The following is a 21,046-nucleotide window of genomic DNA, read 5'->3' as shown; positions in this document are numbered from 1 at the left end:
GCCCAGCGCGAGGAGCGTGGGAACGCGCTTGCTCTTTATTAGCCTAACGAGGGCGGGACGGATTAGGCCAGCCACGTTCGCTCTCTGGCGGCGATACACAATTTCGGGTGGCGAATTCAGATTGTTGTCATTACCGACCCCCACCAGGCCGGGGCTCGCAGGGTCCATCCCGGGGGCCGGAGCCGGCAGCCGCGCTCCGTAGGCGGGTTCACGGGGACAAGCAGGCGAGCTCAGCCCAGCTAAAGTGGCAGCGCTTCCAGCGCACGCGCTCACTGCCCTGGGAGGCAGCGCGCCGCGAACCCAGCAGGGGGCGTTACCTCGCCCTCCCCCGCCACTCAACCAGTATGAGTGACGTCCCGGGAAAGCAAACCGTCAACTGCCCCTACCCGGGTAGCTGCGAGTCCCCCCGCCCCTCTCGATGGACTGATCCACTTGCCTAGAGAGGGGCAGTGAGACGGTCGCTGGCCACTGACGGTAAAGCAGGAGGAAGGAGATCTGGATGCGCTCACTGACAGGGTAGGGGAGCTAAATCCGCCCGTTCGCTGCGACGGAAGGGAAAGTGCCGGTCACCGCGAGGCTGTGTGTGGCTGGGACTCTGCGGCGCCCCTCACGGTAAGTGTAGATGCGGGAGGGGCTGTGTGCTGTTGGGGTGTGTGTGTCACGAAATGAGTTAGGCAGGTTCGTTCCCCCCTCCGGGGTGGGATGGTCTCTCCCAGCGAGTCTGTCAAGGCGAGGCGGGGCCCTCCCTTTCCTCCCTCCCCTTCGCCGCGGTGGTTCCGCTCGCAGCAGGATTTAGCCGCCGCCGCCTGCTGTCGTCTCTGCTTGTAGTGAGGGGCCCCTGGACGTTTTCTCTTTGCCTTGAAATCGGTGAGGAGCGAGAGGGGCCTCCCCCGGGCACTGGGCCGGGAGGAGCGGGGCCGGGCCGGGCCTCCCCCGGGCACTGGGCCGGGAGGAGCGGGGCCGGGCCGTGGCCGTGGCGGGGCCTCCCCCGGGCACTGGGCCGGGAGGAGCGGGGCCGGGCCGTGGCCGTGGCGGGGCCTCCCCCGGGCACTGGGCCGGGAGGAGCGGGGCCGGGCCGTGGCCGTGGCGGGGCCTCCCCCGGGCACTGGGCCGGGGCCTCCCCCGGGCACTGGGCCGGGAGGAGCGGGGCCGGGCCGTGGCCGTGGCGGGGCCTCCCCCGGGCACTGGGCCGGGAGGAGCGGGGCCGTGGCCGGGGCCTCGCCTCGCCTCCCCCGGGCACTGGGCCGGGAGGAGCGGGGCCGGGCCGTGGCCGGGGCCTCGCCTCGCCTCCCCCGGGCACTGGGCCGGGAGGAGCGGGGCCGGGCCGTGGCCGGGGCCTCGCCTCGCCTCCCCCGGGCACTGGGCCGGGAGGAGCGGGGCCGGGCCGTGGCCGGGGCCTCGCCTCGCCTCCCCCGGGCACTGGGCCGGGAGGAGCGGGGCCGGGCCGTGGCCGGGGCCTCGCCTCCCCCGGGCACTGGGCCGGGAGGAGCGGGGCCGGGCCGTGGCCGGGGCCTCGCCTCCCCCGGGCACTGGGCCGGGAGGAGCGGGGCCGGGCCGTGGCCGGGGCCTCGCCTCCCCCGGGCACTGGGCCGGGAGGAGCGGGGCCTTCTCCGGGCGCGGGGCCGGGCTGTGGCGGGGCTAGGCCGGGGCCTGCAGGGCTCTTTCCCCCTCCCCCTCCCGCGGCGGCCTGGCCCTGCCGGGTAACAAAGCCCCGGCCTGTGACGGGGAGGCCGCGGCGCTGAGCGCGGCCCGGCTGGGGTAGACCCCCCGCCAGCCCTACCCCCAAATCCACCGGCTCCAGAGCGCCTGTAGCGGCCGCCTCCGCCTAGGGAGGCTCGGTGGGTGCTCAGCAGCCCGGCGAGAGGGAGGCGTGCGGGGGCTGGGAGCTCCCCGGTCCCGCGCGGGCGGTGCGGCGTGGAGGCCTGTTCCTCCCCTGGGGGCGGGGGGCCGGGGCAGGGAGCGAGGACGGGTCTCGGGCGGTTACTCGCGCCCTGATGCATATTGTCCTGCTCGCCTGGATCCGGGCCTGCGATCCTGCTGTCCGGGGTCGTCTCGTGTCGGCCTGGCCCGCGCGGCGCTGAGCGCGTCTCTGCCAGGTCTGAGATCTCGGTCTAATTAAACACGCCTCATCTCTGTGTCGCGCTTTTCGTTGCCTGTCACTGTGCTTTACAACGGAGATCAAATTATCCTTACCTTACAAATAGGGAAACTGAGCTACAGAATGCGTGATTTGCCCAAGGTCACCTCAGATGCTAAGAAAATTCATTCACTCTGAGGTTATCCTTTTATGTCTTAATTAGACTGATCTGTCTTTGCCATAATAGCTAATAAATATTGCATGGCTTTAGTGAAAATGTACCATGATCAGTCTGAGTTACTTCAGCAGTGTTGATGTTCTTAGCCAACAGGCAGGCCCAGGAACTAGCAGTGCAGGATTTGCATCTCATATCCCTGACAAGAGTGTGGTTATAGTAAAGTAGGGGAGGAATGCAGTCTAAGGCTTCAGTCACTTTCAAATAATACTTTGTTTTTGAAGTGTGAACTTCTTCCAGGAGGAGATGTGTACAGTAGCTGATACACATGCTTAGAATTAAAGCATGGTGTAGGAATCCTCTGCTTCTTAAGGATATCTTGAAGAACTTTTTTCTTTTTTCACAGGGTGTCTTTTATGAATAATCAAAAGCAGCAGAAGCCAACGCTATCAGGCCAGCGTTTTAAAACTAGAAAAAGAGGTAAATATTAATCATTTTTGTGTGTAGCTCATGGCCAACTCTGTACAGAAGACCTATCAGCATGTGCTGGGCAAGAGAATGAATACACACAAGCCTATTAGTATGTGTCTAGCCCAGAGGTTCCCTGAACTGTGTGGTGTGCCCCCTAAGGGGTTGTGGAGGAACATCTGGGGCCAGCCTCCATGAGGGAGCACCACCCAGCCCCTCCTCACCCCCAGCTCTGCTCTGGTCCCACATCCCTGGTTCCCATACCCAGCCTCAGTGCAGCTCTGCCCACGGCAACCCCCCAGCCTCAGAGGCTGGCAGTGGTTCCACTCCCAGCCTGGGGGGAGGCTGGGAGTGGAACTGCACCTGGCCACAGGCCTGGCTGCTGGCCTCCACCACAGCCTGTCTGTGGCTCGGCTCTCTCCTCCGCCACTGGCTGTGGCCACAGACCAACCCCCTGTTCACTTCTCATCTCTTCTCTCTCCTCCCCTGCCCCTTCAGCAGTGGCCCTGCTCCCAGCCCAAGGGGTGAGTTCAGGAATGTGACTCTGAAAAGTTGGGGGACACCTGGTCTAGTCTTTTAAGAACTTGTTTAGGTAGGTATCTGTAAATAAGACCTGTAAAGTTAAACATGATGTACATTTTTACCATAATTAGCTTTTCAGTGTAGGCTTTCGTTTTAAATGTGCCTTGCACCATAAAAAACAGCTTAAATTCTGATTATACTTCTTTCCAAACAATGCCTAATCTAGAACACCTTCAATCAGTGTGGAAGTTTGTCAGTAATAAAGAGCCTAAATTAGGATGTCATTAGTTTTATGGGAAAACTCAGGCTTCTTCAAGGGGTGGAAGGAAGCTGATGGGCTCTTCTAGGATCCAATTTCAGTCTGTGAAGGCAACTTTACTTCCTCTTTCTATTCTTAGAATATTTGTTCCCATTAACTAATCTAACTATTGAGGAAACAATAGAAGTGGAGGTATAGGTAAAAGGCTAGAGTGGAATGGTGGCGTCATTGGTAACTGGAGAGTAGTGTGGCTAGTAAGTAGCTAGAAAAAAACTGCCATTCTCTTTTTAAGAGGGAATTGGATGCTGTTATAAATTAAGGGTCTTGGTTTGCTCTAATCTAGGGACTTCTAGAGAAAGTTAGAACCCTCCCCGTCTTCAAGAAGGCTAGCTAGCTCACATTTTTCAATTCTCCAATTTCTCATTCTAACAGTAATGGCTATGAAAGCATCTGATTGGCTTTGATTGGTGTATGAATTTACCTGATTTGTCTGAAGTAGAATGAAATAAGGAATTAAATAGTCTGGAATAATAATGAAGAGGTTCATCAAAGTAAAACACACTGAAGATAGGATTCATGCTTATCTCAAAGTACAGAAAATCTGTTTCTCTGGTTCAAGATCAGATGTGTCATTGGATGAAACACTGAAGTGGAAGAGTAGGGTTTAGTTTGGTTTTGCATATGAAACATTTTTAACTTCTTTGTCTGCAAAGTACTTCTTCAGTTTGTCTGTATTCCCACCTTCCAGTGACTTTGCTACCTCTGTGAGTCTTGTAGATGGCTGTTCAAGAAAGGATTGCCCTCATTTCTCAGGATATGTCTTTACTATGGAGACTATAACTGCATAGCTATGTTGGTGTAGCTGTGCTGGCACAACTCCATTGCAGAGATGTAGGTTTTTCCATAAATATAGGGAACACCACATCCCCAAAGTTAGCTACCTCGATGGCAGCATTCTTAAGTTGTCATAGTGTCATCTTCTACACACATACTTAGGTTGGCATAGCTATGTCAGTCAGGTGTGAAATGACTCAACAGCTGGCAAAACAATGCAAGGAAGCATTTGGGAGGACTCTATCAACTTAAGGTTTCCACCACTGTCTCAGTAGGCATCTCCTGCCTAGTTGGCAAATAACGTCTCCTTCAAGGACAGCCCTGAAAAAATGATTGAGAGAAACTGTGTAACCTTCCCTTTCCATTGATTAGGCCCTTTCTTCACTGCCAAAAAAAAGTGGGGTGTTATGTTAAGAGCAATCTATTTTGGTAGTGAAGACAGGCATGCATGACTGATCCCAAATATAAAATGTACAGGTTCTGTCTGGAACAGGAAGAGGCTGAAACATGGCTAATGGAATGTGATTCAGAATCACATTCCTTCTAGCACTTCATATTTAAGACAGGTTTTTATCCTAAATCTGTCTGCTCAAAGTTCTGACACAATTTACTGTTTTCACACTCTTCCACCACTTTGAAGCAAACCTCAGAGCAGGACAGTTGCATTCAGAATCTCTTTTGGTTAAGAACTGGACTTCAGTCCTTTCATCTGAGCACCATGCAAATAGTTTTCAATATATGGCAACTGGTTTATCTGAAGTGCAAACACTCTTTGATGCTTCTGTTACAAAAGAGTGGTAGGCTTAACTAGTTATAGTGAATAGTTCAGAAAGCATTAATGTGGATTTAACTAATGGTAAATATTGGTTAGCCTCATTAGTGACTTCACACTTCTAATTTAAATGAAAAAATGCCCAGACTCATGTTGGATGATGTCTGGATTTGAAGTCTTAGCATCTAGGCTGCAGTCTTCCTCTCTGCTGGTGGTTTGCCTAGGTCAGGTGGCTTGGAGAAGTGTAGGGACTTCCCCTCACAGCAGGAACTCAGGCAGGGGCTCCCCCATTGGGTAGGGTTGCAAGCACCCTAGCCCATGACCTACTCCCCATATTGGAGGTACCTGGCCAGAGGGACAGCTACTCTGCTGTCTCAGGCATGGTCTGGGAGGCAGCGGCTGCTGGGTCTTAGCTCAGACTAGCCAAGGAGGGGCCTAGGACCCAAATGCCTTGGGGGGAGGAGATTGCAGTGGCTTTTTTATATTATAATAATAGCAAGAATCTGAGCGGTCATGGTAAGGCCATGTCAACGCTACCACTTATATCTGCAAAACTTCACATTTGGAGATGTGAAAACATGTTGCTCATGGGGCTGGGGGGGGGGGGGGGGGGGGCGTTAAATTTCACCAGCATAAGTGGTGGTGTCCACAGCACTATATTGGCAGGCGAGCTTTTCCTGCCAACATAGCTATTGCTGCTCATTGGGGGTAATTTAATTATGTTGCTGGGAAAGCTCCCACCAGTTGATATAGAGCAACTACACAAGAAATCTTAAGCGGCACAGCTGCATCAGTACAGCTGTTCCACTGCAAGGTCTCTAGTGTAGACATGGCCTTAGTAATCTGAGACTCTTATTAAATTTAGTATAACTGCTCCATGACTCTTGGATTATTTTTTTTTAAAAATAAATCTTCAACCCTTGCATAATCTAGCTCTTCACTGTCTTGATGAAGAGACAGTAAAATGGGCAAAACCGGTATTGTTGCAGAATTTAGCAGGAAGAAATTACTGTGAGAAAACAGGCAGGGATTAGAATGCAATGCATGTTGTCTTAAGTATTGGTGCTTCTTGGCTTAAGTGGAGAAAACATTAGTCAAAATCTTGTAACTTCTAAGTGAACAGCTAACTTGTTCAAGGCTAAACATAGTTGCATATTCTCACTGAAGTGATCAAAAAGTCAATGGTGGCTGTTACTGCAGCTATTGCAGTTGATGTTTGGGTCAAATGGCTAATGCTAAAGGCAAATTCACTGGCTGTTTCAGGCTTCCCTGGTAAACTCAAACACTTTTGAAACTGGTTTAATTACTGAATGAATTCCTGAAGTTGGAAGATGCTGATACAGAAATTGACAGTATTATCTTTAAGTTAAAGTGAGACTAAGCTCCTACGACTAGTAGGCTTATCAAATACCAATGCTTTCTCTTTTATTGCAGATGAAAAAGAGAGGTTTGACCCTACTCAGTTTCAGGACTGTATTATTCAAGGTCTAACTGAAACTGGCAGTGACTTGGAAGCAGTAGCAAAGTTTCTTGATGCGTCTGGAGCAAAACTTGACTATCGCCGCTATGCAGAGACACTCTTTGACATTCTGGTGGCTGGTGGAATGCTGGGTAAGCGTCTAGCTAAACTTTTAAATATGGCTGCTTTGATAGATTGCATCATTCTCTCATTTGGACTCAAATGACACTTGCACGCATGCTTAAATGTAGGTTATTGATCTACTTTGTCACCCAAGTATAAAAATGGATGCTATTTATTTGGATTGCCTCAAACCTTTGTGGTACATAAATTAATGCTCTGTCTCAGCATAATCTCTGCTACATTGGATTGAGGGTGGCTGCTTGCACTGCAGCAGAAATGGCTCACTTTTTAAATAGTCTGTCCTTGAACACAGTGAGAATCACTACTCGTATAATAGTGTCTTGTCTTACGGTGGTTACCTGCTCAAGGATGGAAGAGCTCTTGTGACAGGTTCGGTCACAGAGACCGCCATAGGATTGTCACCTGATGTGCTGAAGTTATCTCTGAACCTGTTTTTCACTGCCAGCTTGGGACTCCAGAACCCTACCTTATTGAGCCAGACACATTAGTTTGCTGCAACACAGACCCAGGTCTGGTCCATGGCCAAAGCTGCAGACTTTAACCAAAACCTGCTCAGCAAGTCACTTATCTCCAGCACCCAGACACCCACTTCCCAATGGGATCCAAACCTCAAATAAATCCATTTTACTCTATATAGCACTTATACGGGGTAAACTCATAAATTGTCTGCTCTCTCTAACACTGATTGAGAGATGCCCAGCTGTTTGCTCCCCTGAGTATTAATCACTTACTCTGGGTTTACTAATAAATGTGACTTTTTTATTAAGTAGAAAAAGTAGGATTTAAGTGACTTTCAAGTAATAACAGACAGAACAAAGTAAGTTACCGAACAAAATAAAACAATGTGCAAATCTAAGCCCAGTACACTTAAGAAACCGAATACAAGTAAGTCTCACCCTCAGATGTTCCAATAAGATTCTTTCACAGATTAGACTCCTTCTTAGTCTGGGCCCAATATTTTCCCCTGGTACAATTCTTGTTGTTTCCAGCTCAGGTGGTAACTAAGGGATTTCTCATGACTGCAGCCCCCTTTGTTCTGTTCCACCCCCTTTTTATGGCTTTGGCATAAGGCAGGAATCTTCTCTCTCTGGGTCCCCACCCCTCCTAAATGGAAAAACACTGGGTTTAAGATGGATTCCAGTACCAGGTGACATGGTCACATATCCTGTGAGACCCCAAGCCTCCATTCTTTCCAGTCTGACTCAGATGAACACAGGAAGGCTTCCAAGTCAACAGCCATTTACAACCAATTGTCCTGGTTAATGGGAGCCACCAAGATTCTAAACCACCATTAATGGCCCACAATTTACATAGTTGCAATAGGACTTCAGAGTAATACCTCATTTCTAGCTTCAGATACAAGAATGATGCATTCATACAAATAGGATGAATACACTCAGTAGAATTATAAGCTTTGTAGTGATACCTTACAAGAGACCTTTTGCCTAAAGCATATTCCAGTTGCATTATATTCACACTTACAAACATATTTCCATAAAACATATGAGAGCTGACACATTGCACTCCATAACTGTTGGCTTTCTCTTTTCAATTTTTTTTTCCGTTGTTGCTTCCTCTTTTGGCCTTTATTGCTTACTACCTGTCACAGCACCAAAGCTTGGGGCTCATGCTTCAGGTTTAAGTTGTCACTGTTCTGATAGGCTTCCAAACAGGACCTCAGCATCCAGTACTGGCAGATCAGCAGCAACACTTCATAATGAAATGTCAAAGTTTCATCTGCTAAATCCATCTCCATGTAATTATGGATGCTGTAGCTGCTATTAGTCCCTCAACAGTAAACTGCACTTCTCGCTTCAAGTGACTTAACAAGGCTTCTGGTATGCTGCATCTAGGTCCCCTGTTCTCGCTACTGTAGAAGCGACCTATAGCAGTGGGTTTGGGGAAATACGTACAGCAGGATTTGAGAAGAATGTGCAAAACAGCAGATAGTTTGACAAATGTTAATTCCTTTGTGTTAGGGATGTTCCCCTCTGTGAGGGGACACTGCCTTAAATGATTGACCTTGAACTCTTTAAAGCTTAAGTGTTCTTCCGTTCTAAATTTTGTGCATAATTTGGCAAGCTTGTCTTGTATATTAACTTTAAAAAGGTGAATCTTCAACAGTGAGTATAACTTTCATTAAAAAGTCAAATTTGGATCATGCAGCATGTGTTTACTCACTGTGATAAAGCTTTCAAATAATTAGTTAACTTTAAATGGCCACTAACAATGGTATTTAAAATAATTAACTTGCATTTCTTTAGAACACTTGTGAAGGGCCTAAAGCACTGTACAAACCTCTCACTAGTACTGTGGTTTAGTATTAGTAAAGTTGCATATCAGGGAATTAAAGCAAATAGGGTGAATGACTTGCCTGATGTCTCATAGTATATTGGTGACTGAGTCAACAGAACCAAAGGGTCTTGATTTATCCAACAGACTACTTCACTGTGGAAAGCACTACTTATAGCAGTATCCACTATGTGCTAAGCACTCTCCAGATAAGAATGAATTGTTGCCTCAAGAAGCCCATAACCTATGGTTAGACACCTACAGATGTATGTGGAAGTGAATCTTCAAGAGACTTTAATATAAGAAGTAGGAGCTTTGTAAATTAGTTCAAATCCCATACCATATATAGAAGGTAATGTGGAAGAAAAAGCTTGACAAATGGGCATTTATCAAGGTTCCCACTTTTAAAACTGGGAAGAGGGCAGAAGGGGATACGAGTTTGGATAAGTAAGGAGGGGAAAATTTACACAGGACTTGAATTATAATGCATGATGCCTGAATTTGATGTGGTGATAAATGGGGAAACAAGTGGAGTAACATAATCAAAATGAAGGGCATGGAAGAGGACTCTTGCTCCTGTGTTTTGTGTAGGTTGGAAGAGGGTAGTGTGTGCTCTATGGATTCCAGAGAGGAGGATGTTGCAGTATTTGAGACCAGAGAAGGCCCGAAGTGAGAAATTTAGTGATTGGGTATGAAAAGATGTACAAGTTTAGAAAACTCTAAGTGGAAAGAAGTAGCAGGATTTGAGTGTGCAGGGCAGGGAGATGTCAGAAATCACTTCCACTCAGACCTACACTCTGGTAGGGAGGATGGCAGTTTTAAAAGCGAGTGTAGAGGTTTTGGGAGGGAAGATAAGAGTATCCTGTCCATTCAAATAGGACGTGTTTCTGAAGTCTTGCTCTTATCAGATTACCATCTTTTGGGAAATCTCAGTCCATAAAGAGTCCTCAGATATGGATGATGAAACAGGTATTCTAAAGTGTCTTTGATTTCTTTAATAAAGAACTACATTACTGTTTCCTTTGTAGTATCTGCAAACATTAGAAAAACATTAACTTGTGCTCCCACTGCTGGCTCTGCCAGAGAATAAGCTTTCTACCCACATGAAGTGGTACCATTTTAAATTCTTGGATGTTGTATATTAGAACACCTGACTTAACTCTTGAAATAAATATTCTAATACCTGATTAGCACCTTCCATATCTGAACTCAAGTGATGGATTTGATTTGCTTTTTCATTCTAGAAATGTCACAAAAATCAAATCCTTAATACACACCAGTGTGATGACCAAAATTTCTATGTAGATCAGGCCTCTATCACCTTAAAGCAGTGGGTCTCAAACTTTAAGTGGCGACTCCTTTCACATCACAAGCTTCTGAGTGCAACCCTTCCCCCCCCCCCCAATAAATTAAACACACTTTTTAATATATTTAACACCATTATAAATGCTGGAGGCAAGCAGGGTTTGGAGTGGAGGTTGACAGATCACAACCCCCCATGTAATGATCCCCTGAGGGGTCCCAACCCCCAGTTTGAGAACCCTTGCCTTAAAGTAACAGGATTTTGTGTCGCCTTTAACCAGAAGTCCTACTGTATAACAAACAAATTAACAGACTAGTCTTGATGTTGCATCTTACAAAGACTCAGTTCTAAATTAAAACTGACTTGAGCCCCACTTGATCTGTCCTCGAGTACTTTTGACTGGCCTCTAATAAATTTGGTGTGAAGATTTAGGGTGGGACTCCTCAAAGTTGCTCACAGTTGGCCTAACTCCCTGCCCTGGAATCAGCAGTGAGACTCCCATTGAGTTATCTAGAAGTAGTTGAACCAATGCTTATGCTTTTGAAAATCCAATCTTAAATGTTATAAGTGACTCCTGTATTAAAGTGGGTATTTTTGGAGCCATGGTTGCTGTTTTGCTTAGCACACTGTTAGAAACTGTCTTCTTTGACTTTATTGAGGTTAGGCTTTAAAAGAACCTTCCAACACTAAACTGCGATGCTTTAATTTTTGAGCCATTCAAAACTTAGTGTGGACATGCAACTGTATAAGAGTTAGGTTTTGCTTCCAGGGCTGGGTCACTCAGTTTAAAAAAAATAAATAAATAAAATAATAATAAAAATAACTGTATTGTGTGTGAAGTGACTTTAGTAGATACAATATTTAGGATTAAATCAATGTAATGTCTCTTGTAGCTGCATTTGGAAGGAAAACTTTCATGATCTGTTGGGGGTTTTTTAAGACAAAACTAATGTATTATGGCTCTCATAATACCAAGTGTGTAAAGCTGTTCTGTTGTACAGAATATCAGATCTGAGCATTATCAGTCTATTTGATACATCCTGACTTAAGTTTCAATGCAACAATAGTAGATGACCAAATACAATTATCTGGAGACCTATATTTAGTGGTATAGTCACCACTGATCTTCAGTAAAGGACAGCTGTAAGATTCAGGATCATATGACACTAAACTTAAAGCAGATCAAAAAGTCACATTTTACTGACTCTTTGCATACATAAGCAATAGTGTAATTCTTGCTGATCAAAAAATATATTAGAAATTAAAACTGGTATTTCATACTTAGTGTTAACATTAAAACTTCTTCTAGCCCCAGGTGGTACTCTGGCAGATGACCTGATGCGTACAGATGTCTGTGTATTTGCAGCACAAGAAGATCTCGAAACCATGCAAGCATTTGCTCAGGTTAGTCCTGAGTGTGTAGAGTTGAACTTGACTGACGCTTACCTTGTGTGCACAATGGTTGATAACTAGCTGTCATGTTTAGCATTGCTGTGGAATAATGGTCTACAAAAACTGGTCTTGGTGTTCAAATAAACTAACTTTTTTTATATAATTTTGGAAGCCTCCCAGAAAATGGCCTTAGACATGCAGTATTTAAAAAAAAAAAACCCATTATGTTAAACTCTGTAGTGTGGCAAACTATCATTGGTACAAAAATGCCAGACTTGACATGTTGAACCAAATGTTCAACAAAGCTGGTTTGAAACTCGTTACTTTTTGCCTTGATTAGAGTCCAAATGTAATGTACTAATTTTCTGTCTTCTAGGTTTTTAACAAGCTAATCAGGCGTTACAAATACCTGGAAAAAGGCTTTGAAGATGAAGTCAAAAAGGTATTTAACCGGCTTCAGATAACAGCAAAAAACCCTGCGGCTAAGCTTCAAGACAACCACGCACTCTAAAAGGAAGAGTGCTGTGATTAAATCTTCACTTACTAGAATAAATGTCCTTGTATCTTAATGTGGCATTTGATTATATAAATGACAACTAATTTAGTGTGGAATTAAATTTCAGTCAGGGTAACATTCTACTTTATGGAGTGATCTTGTATTTCTGCCCATCATAAGCTACTATGATCACCAGCAGCAAGTTTCTGTATCGTAACCTTTGGTTCGGGGAGGCACTGGCTACACCAGCTGATAATACTTAAAAGCTTTGTGTAATCATTTTGGAAGGATTACCATTCTTCTTTCTATTGCAGCTGCTGCTGTTCCTAAAAGGTTTTTCAGAGTCTGAGCGGAACAAACTGGCCATGTTGACAGGTATTCTTTTGGCCAATGGGACACTTAATGCATCAATTCTCAACAGCCTCTATAATGAGAACTTGGTTAAAGAAGGTAACTACTAGTACTAAACAATTCCATTAGATGGTGAGGGGTGCTGGGAGCAGGGACCAAGAGGCATTAGTGACAGATTTAACAAAAGCTAAAATTTGACATAGATGTGAACTGTGGCAGCCACATACTTTGCTGCATAACAGAGAGTCTTATCCAGTGACACAATCTGTTGGCCTAACTAGTTCTGAAGCAAAATTTAACTGGCAGTCTTCTACCTCTCTCCCACCCCATGCGCATGCACACCTGTGAGGGTTTGTCATAGTTTGGGTAGCTGATATACTATGGAATTGAAGACACCACAGGATAGGAAGAACCATTAACATTGCAAGCAAGTTCCTCTTCCTTTCATATTGAACTATTAACAGTACCTTTCTAACTCCTGTTGTGCAGGTGTTTCTGCAGCTTTTGCAGTAAAGCTGTTCAAATCATGGATAAATGAGAAAGATATTAATGCAGTGGCTGCTAGCCTTCGTAAAGTCAACATGGACAACAGACTGATGGTGAGTATTCAAATGGATGACCTGAACACTGTTATCTGTCCTTGCTCTTGCAGATACCTGTCCACTTGGCCTATCTGAATTACTAAAACTTGTATGTAGTGTTATAGTTGTGTTGGTCCCAGGATATTAGACACAAGGTGGCTGAGGTAAAACCTTGTATTGGACAGACTTCTGTAGGTGAGAGAGATCAGCTTACACAGAACTCTTCAGGTCACCCAAAGAGCTCTGTCTAAGGTTGAAAGCTTGTCTCACCAACAGAAGTTTGTCCAATTAAAAATATTACCTCATCCACTTTGTCTCTAAAGCAAACTTGGCAACCCTTGGACTTAAATGTGTCCCAATATAAAATGCAGGCACTAATAACTTCTGTGAATAGGAATCAATGTAAATGTTGGGGTTTATTTTTTTAGGAACTCTTTCCAGCCAACAAACAAAGCCTTGAACACTTCACAAAGTATTTCACTGATGCAGGACTAAAAGAACTTTCAGAATATGTTCGGAACCAACAAACCATAGGAGCTCGTAAAGAGCTGCAGAAAGAACTTCAAGAGCAGATGTCACGTGGAGATCCATTTAAGGATGTAAGTATACATATATTTAAACAAGATACAAAAAAGTGAACTGTTTAGTTTAGTTTAGTTCCACATAGAATTAACCCACCATTACTTGGATCTTTGCTTCCTGGAATCTTAGAACTGTGATGCTTATTAATAGAGTGAAGGGAAAGGAGTCAATTTACAGAACTGATTACTGGACTGTATCTAGTACCTGAGTGAGAAGCTTGGCTGCTGTTGGAGGACTAAACCTGTAATGCATCTGTATGTCTTACCCAATCTATCCTCTCTAGAGGACAGAACTCCTGGGCACTCTGAATTTAGAATGGTGGCAGCAGTAATCATTAGCTGAAGGTGACTCTTTGGGTGTCACTGCTTAAATATTAAGCTGCTAAATTCAAATAGAAAGTCTTGGCCTGTGTTCTCACTCTTCTCACCAGCTCAAGAAATTAATATTCTTGGTCTCCAGTGTTTACTAGTCTCTTGTATTTAATCTTCTAAACTAATGGTGCAGTACCTGGCATTTGCATTGTAAAATGTAGAACCCTTGCTTCTTGACCTATGACTGAACTGCTGTTATCTAAGGCAATTCAGAACTTTGAAAGGGTCTTTGGAAGTGAAATCTAAGTATTCTGATATAAGCCACAAAGGAAGCTGTTTAATCAGTAGCTTTCATACTAACATTAACTCTCTGACTCTGCAGATAATCTTGTATGTCAAGGAAGAGATGAAGAAAAACAACATCTCAGAACAGACTGTGATAGGCATAGTCTGGTCTAGTGTAATGAGCACTGTGGAATGGAACAAAAAAGAGGAGCTGGTAGCAGAACAAGCCATCAAGCACCTGAAGGTATTTGCTGTAGCTCTGATACAAGAACTCTGATTAACTGAACTTACTGTAAAGACACTTAATGGGCTGGCCCAGTCCTTTTTCCTCTCCCTGACCTAATTATACCCTCAACTCCTAGTTAGACACAAGTGAGAATATACTGCACCCTTTTCCAAGTAGAACTGCATCCACACTAAGGGAGTGAGTGTACTATTGGTGTAGTTAAAGTAGTTCAGTTTTCTAGAGTAGACAAGACCTAACTCTGGACACTACCTAGCAAAATGGGGAATCAGTCTTGCTTGAGGACTCCAGATGCTCGAGAAATACAAATGAGATGCTACTCAATGATGGAGGAAAAAATGGTTCCTGCAGGTAACTAGTGTGTACTAAACACCAGTGTGGATTTCAGCCACCATTCTTAAATATGCAGCACTTGATTATTGGACTCAAAAGGATTAAACTATCATCCAGTAAATCTTGAGAAGCGCCCACTTCACCATTCACCTCAAACTGAAATGTTTGTCAGTAGCAAAGTAGTAAGAAAAGTTTGAGGTCTTAGTCTGATTCAAGATTTACTTCATATATTTTTAATATGATGTTGATGTGTGCCTTACTGGTTTAATTTTTTTGTCATTAAGTAATTCTGACCCCCATACTTACCCATAACTGAATTTTATATTGATAAAAACAGCTTACAAATCGGTATTACCTGTTGAAATTCAATTTTAAAAAAATGAATTCTGCCAAGCCAGTAGATGGATTGCTCATTAATCAGGTGGTGGTAAACGAAATATAACTAACTAGCTGCTTGTGTAAATAGCAGCTTTTTTCAGAAAATTCAAAACTGTAAATGGCAAATATCAAATTTCAGTGTTTGCAGGGAATTAATTTTACAGTTAAACTTAGATCTCAAGGATGGAATGAATCCTTGAAATTAAGTAATGTTACTTGTAAAATACTTTGTCCTTGAAATTGACTAAGGTAACTGTCTAATACACCCAAAACCAGACACTTTTCTCTAAGGGGGGGACCTAGTTAAAATCCATTTTGGAGGTATTTTCACAATTTCTGTGCCCTCTGAAATAGTAACTTACACGGGGGTGGAAGTATATATCTAATGTCTTGTACTCTTTCCAGCAATACAGCCCTCTGCTTGCTGCCTTTACTACCCAAGGTCAATCTGAGCTGACTCTGTTACTGAAGATTCAGGAGTACTGTTATGACAACATTCACTTCATGAAAGCCTTCCAGAAAATAGTGGTGCTCTTTTATAAAGGTAACTAAACAGTCTAGAGCATATAACTGTTTGCAAAGATTTCCAGTTCTTAACTCAGAGCTCTGAAAAGCTAATTTCTGACCTGTGGCAAATGAAATTGTCAAGATCCTCTGCAGTCAGTTAATTGGTAGCTGAAATTCTGGTGCTTGCATGCCCATCTGTACAAACCACCATACCTTTGTCAATTGAGGTAAATTGCTAAACCGCAGTGATGACGAGGGCTTCTTATCTCTCCTCGCTAACTACATTAGAGTTGTTTAATGTCAACTATTAATTTTTGGCTGGCATCTAGTAGCCATGGTGCATTCTTGCCCAATCAGATCAGTCTCACTTCTATACAAAGATAGCTTAAGGTTTTTCATCTATTAATAGCAAAAACATATATTAGTGTATGGGGAAAAGAAACTTGAGCCAGTTTTCTGGCAAATGCTGTACAGGCTAGCCTGACAGAACCTCTTCTGGTTTCTGTACTGCTGACAAGTTTCACTATGTCTTTCCATAAGTGTGCTCACTCTGCACTGACAAAATCGTTTTCTGCTTCATCTTTGCCATATGGCTGCATGATGGCACTCCAGGGACAGGGCTGCTATAGATCTTACCTGTGTCACAAACCAGTAACATATGGACAACAAACTGTCTACTTTCTGGGAGTAGATAAACATAGGTAGGATATGGAGTCAGTTCCTTTTGTGAGAACTTAACTGTTTCCTGGCTTTAAAGCAGTCACCTCTGAGACTAAAGTTAAAGATGCAATTTTCCTTAAATATAAATCTTGAAACTTGGTCTCCAATATAGCCTCACGTTGTTACCATGACATACAAGAGCAACAGACTAGTCACATGACTGTCAAATACAGACTTCACTCACCACCTACTGCATCTTTCAGGAAAAGAACTTTATTTCCTCTGTCACCTTTAATGTTAACAAACGGTGACTTGATGTATACCATAGACATGCCTGTCAAACTCCACAAATGGGTACTCCATTTAAACAATCTTGTTTCTAGTAATATGTGGAATGGGGAGCCTTAAGGGAATGAATATATTAGGGGAGTGGGGGGAAGAAGAGTGAAGGGTGACACTGACATGGCTGCCAATCAAGGGTGGCTGGGAGAACCTAGCCCTCAAAGCAGTATGTTGGTACAGACTACTTCCACAGTAACCCTGCCTTGGCATGTCTTAAACAGCTGAAGTTCTGAGTGAAGAACCCATCCTGAAATGGTATAAAGATGCACACCTTGCAAAAGGAAAGAGCGTTTTTCTGGAACAAATGAAAAAGTTTGTGGAATGGCTTAAGAATGCTGAAGAAGGTAACTAAACAATTACTGTGAAACTTTAGCTTGAAGTTAAACAAGAAGAATGGGTTTTATAGTTAAGGAACACTAAAATCTCTGGTATAGATAGTGGTGCAGACAAGAGGAGATGAGCTGTGAAGGCTCCCTGTGTAGCCTCTCTGTGCCTCCTGCCAGCATAATTAAACCATCCCCAATGAGTAGCAGTGGCTCTATTATGGGGAGAGCATCTCCTGCTGACATAGTGCTGTTCTGACCAGTGCTTTTGTCGGTGAAACTTACATTGGTCAGGGAGGGGTTCTCACTCCCGACAACAGTGCTAGTGTAGACAAGGCCTGATACTCAATTCTGAAATTGTGGGGTAGAAATTCCTTCATGATAGGCTTTTAACAAAGCAGAGTGGATATAAAGGAACATTTCATTAAGCTTTGTTCTTCCTGATTGCTTTCCAGCTTGGAAGACTGGATCTTGGCAACAGAATCTGACCTCAACCCTGTGTAAAACTTACACAACATGGTGGCTGTTTTGAAACTGCTAGCTGCCATTTAAAAGCTCAGATAGCATAAATTAAGCAGTGTAGTTAGTAAACAGTGGCTGCCTTGGTAGGCCACTGAGACTAGGCTCAAGACTCACTATTGTGGGCTCCTCTAGATCAGTGGTTCCCAAATGGGTTTGTGAACCCCTGGGGGTTCACTAAATGTTACAGAGGGCTCTTGGGTGGGGGGGGAATTGCCCTAATGGCAGACAGAACTCTCCATAGGGACTCTAGGCAGCATGGAGCCAGCAGCCCAGAGCCTTGGGGACTTCCAGGAGCTAAGCAGATCAAAGCAAGTATATCTATCACACTGAGATTTAATGACAGGTTTCAGAGTAGCAGCTGTTAGTCTGTATCCGCAAAAAGAACAGGAGTACTTGTGGCACCTTAGAGACTAACAAATGTATTTCAGTATGAGCTTTCGTGAGCTATAGCTCACTTCTTCACTTCTATGCATCCGAAGAAGTGAGCTGTAGCTCACGAAAGCTCATGCTGAAATAAATTTTAGTCTCTAAGGTGCTACAAGTACTCCTGTTTTTTACGGAGATTTGACTCATTATAAGAAATGGAAAGGGAGGTGGATATTTTTTTGCTGTTAAATTAAATAGGCTGCTAGTGTGTGTAAATTATTATAAACAAGTTTAAACTTTGTAATGTGCATTGTTCAAGATCTGAATGTGCGTAGGAGAAATGATTTGAGTTGGCTTCTTTAAATACCTTCATGCTGTTTAACATCTGATACTCCTTGATGAAACATAGGGGTCAGAGGTGCCAGTATGGGGGCAACGACGGTCATGTGCTGCCCTGACATTGGCACACCCATCCGAGTCCCTCCCACATTTCTGGTGGTCTCTCCCTCCCCCCCAGCCCTAGGGTGTGCAGGGACTTTGCCCCCACTTTTTTTCCCCCTCTCTCCTGGCACCACTGATAGGAGGCTTGTCTTATAACAGGCTTAATCAAAAGTGATATAAGCTACAAAAGTGAGATCTTGGAAGAGTTGCCATTTTCATATTGTAATAAAAATATAATTAATAGTATGCAATAAAATGTAAAATTTTATATTTCCAAGATCACTTCTTTTATAAAAGGGAGAAAATCCCTGGAAATACTCATTTTTAGGAGGGGGTTCATGAGACTTCACTTTTTTTAGTGAAAGGGGTTCATGGGTTATTAAAGTTTGGGAACCACTGCTCTAGATCAGTCAAGTCAGTTTAATGCTAACTCCTTCTACTGCATTTAAATTCACCAGATTCTTACTGATTCTGGGGGGAGGAATAGCTCGGTGGTTTGAGCATTGGCCTGCTAAACCGAGAGTTGAGTTCAATCCTTGAGGGGTCCATTTAGAGAACTGGGGAAAAATCTGTCTGGGGATTGGTTCTGCTTTGAGTAGAGGGTTGGACTAGATGACCTCCTGAGGTCTATTCTGATTTGTGTATAATCTTTAATTCATACATAGGATTACTGCTCTACAGTCATCTCCCAAAAGTACTGCTGACATGCTAAAGTTTACTATACTATCACATAGCTTTTTAAAGTAAATTTTGAATCTATGGAGTTGAAGTGCAAAATACAGTGTGTTCTTTAGGCTGAGCTGGCAGTGTCCAGCTGTGTTCTTACAGGTTTATTTTGGAAGGAGTTATAACAATGTTCACACTTAACTTATGTTAATCTCCTAATGATTAAATTCTTTCTTTTCAGAGTCTGAATCAGAAACTGAAGAAGGTGACTGACATGTGAAACTGTCCTCAGTAAAGCAAACAAGAGCTGTAGATAAATGTCATGTCTTGTGTGTCCTTTTGGTTCTTGCATCCTACCTCCCTGTATCAAGCATGATACAAGGGCTCTCATGGCAAATTTATTTTAACTCTTCTATAGCTATTGAAGATACTGGTTTTAGTTTTTAAAACCATGTTTTAAGTACAGGAGCTATAGATTTGACTCTAACATTGCATTAGTCCTTTCAGTTATATTCTACCTCCTGTATTTTCTACTGTAATAAGGTAACTTAAGGCCTTCCACAAAAATCATTTTATCTTGGGTTTTCTATATAAACACTTAGTTATGATTTGGTAAAGAGATTTATTATGGAAACTCTGTTTGCAGATTAAACCATACAAGTATCTCAACTCAAAAGGCCATGGGGGGGACGGGGTGTGATTTGGCATGAAACTTGAGACGGGGAAGTCCCATCCATGGAACTAGCTTCTCCATGCAGGTCTTTATTTCACAAGCACTGACTTACACAGGTATGTATTCTCAAAGTAATACTCTAAACATAAGTCTAGCCAATACGGGGGGGGGGGGGGCCTGCCAAAAAAGCCTAAGAACTTAAAAGTTGTGCAGAAACAAATTTAAAGCCCTGGTTTTGCCATTTTGAGTGACCCTGGCTGGCAAGATTCTGTAGTAAAACTTTTTTTCTTCTTCCCAAGCAAAGCAAGCAGGCATTCTGAGCCTACTGGCTGTCACATGCCTGTTTTATGTATGTTTCTTAAGACTATTAAACTTGTCCTTGAAGTTTTAATGCCATGTATTCTTGGTTATGGATCAATGGACTGTGTGCCAATAACATGCAATAAAAACTGAATGATTTAACATCTAAGAGTAAAGGGGTAAACCAAAAAGTCAATTGAAGTGTGGCTGACAATTGTCTACTAAAGGCAAACTGCTGCTCAGTGGAGTGCAACAGGGTCATAGTTTTAACTGTCATTTAAGTTGCATACTGCTCAGGGTTCCACTGCTTATGAGTTCTGCATCACCTCCACCCAATGCCTTTCTCTTGGCCCTTCTATAGTGTTAAATGCATGGCCATTAGATGGTAGGATTAAGGCACTGTGCACACGCATCTCATGGCAATAGGTTTACTAATCCTAAATGCTGCCAGAGTTTCAAAAAACCCAACTATGCTAAACACTGAAATGTCTCTGCATTCTTAATGGAAATGGCATCACTTTCTCAGGACATCCTTGTTGAATCAAGAATAGGGAGAGACCTTTGTTAATGTTGAAAATCAAATTTGGAGTTATGTCATAACCTAATGAAAAGAATATTAACTGATCCCCTTGTGAGTGAAGTATTTGTTAAATGAGTGATCTTGGTAGAACTTTGGTGCACAATGTATTCAATAGGTTTCTACTGTAGTGATCTGCTTCCTTTGTAACTTGTCTTTCTAAAGACTTTTTTAAAATAAAGTCCATCCTTACACTTCTTAGGTTAGTCTTTTTTTACCAAGCTGGCTTGTGGTGTAAACCTTGAATTTTTGTAACTCCATTCTTCAACCCTGAATTTTCAGATGTCTAGCTTGCACTCTAAAAATAACCATTTTAGAGAGTGAACAAGTTTCCTGGACTCTAAACAGGCTGTACCTATAGTAACTAGCATAATGGTAAAGCTAGATTAAAATACAGCAAGTGCCCCATCT

At 43.6% G+C, this 21,046-nt stretch overlaps 1 protein-coding gene across 4 annotated transcripts; it reads left to right on the top strand.

Annotated features, from left to right (window-relative positions):
* The first annotated feature begins 515 nt into the window (after positions 1–515).
* On the top strand, positions 516–20,832 carry BZW1 (basic leucine zipper and W2 domains 1). Of its 4 annotated transcripts, none has more exons than XM_050916652.1 (12): positions 516–612; positions 2,659–2,732; positions 6,542–6,718; positions 11,615–11,709; positions 12,074–12,139; positions 12,508–12,643; positions 13,034–13,143; positions 13,554–13,724; positions 14,401–14,547; positions 15,664–15,802; positions 16,989–17,111; positions 19,327–20,832. In XM_050916652.1, exons 2-12 carry the CDS (start codon positions 2,669–2,671, stop codon positions 19,356–19,358), a joined length of 1,260 nt encoding a protein of 419 aa, XP_050772609.1. In that variant the 5' UTR covers positions 516–612; positions 2,659–2,668; the 3' UTR covers positions 19,359–20,832. The 4 variants fall into 4 exon arrangements, with proteins under 4 accessions (XP_050772609.1, XP_050772607.1, XP_050772608.1 ...); XM_050916650.1 differs by lacking the exon at positions 516–612 and adding an exon at positions 750–867; XM_050916651.1 differs by lacking the exon at positions 516–612 and adding an exon at positions 1,816–1,838.
* The last annotated feature ends 214 nt before the right edge of the window (positions 20,833–21,046 follow it).

Source organism: Gopherus flavomarginatus, chromosome 10, assembly GCF_025201925.1.
Source record: "Gopherus flavomarginatus isolate rGopFla2 chromosome 10, rGopFla2.mat.asm, whole genome shotgun sequence".
In the NCBI taxonomy this organism is placed as follows: Eukaryota; Metazoa; Chordata; order Testudines; family Testudinidae; genus Gopherus; species Gopherus flavomarginatus.
This window is presented reverse-complemented; position numbering and strand designations above follow the sequence as displayed.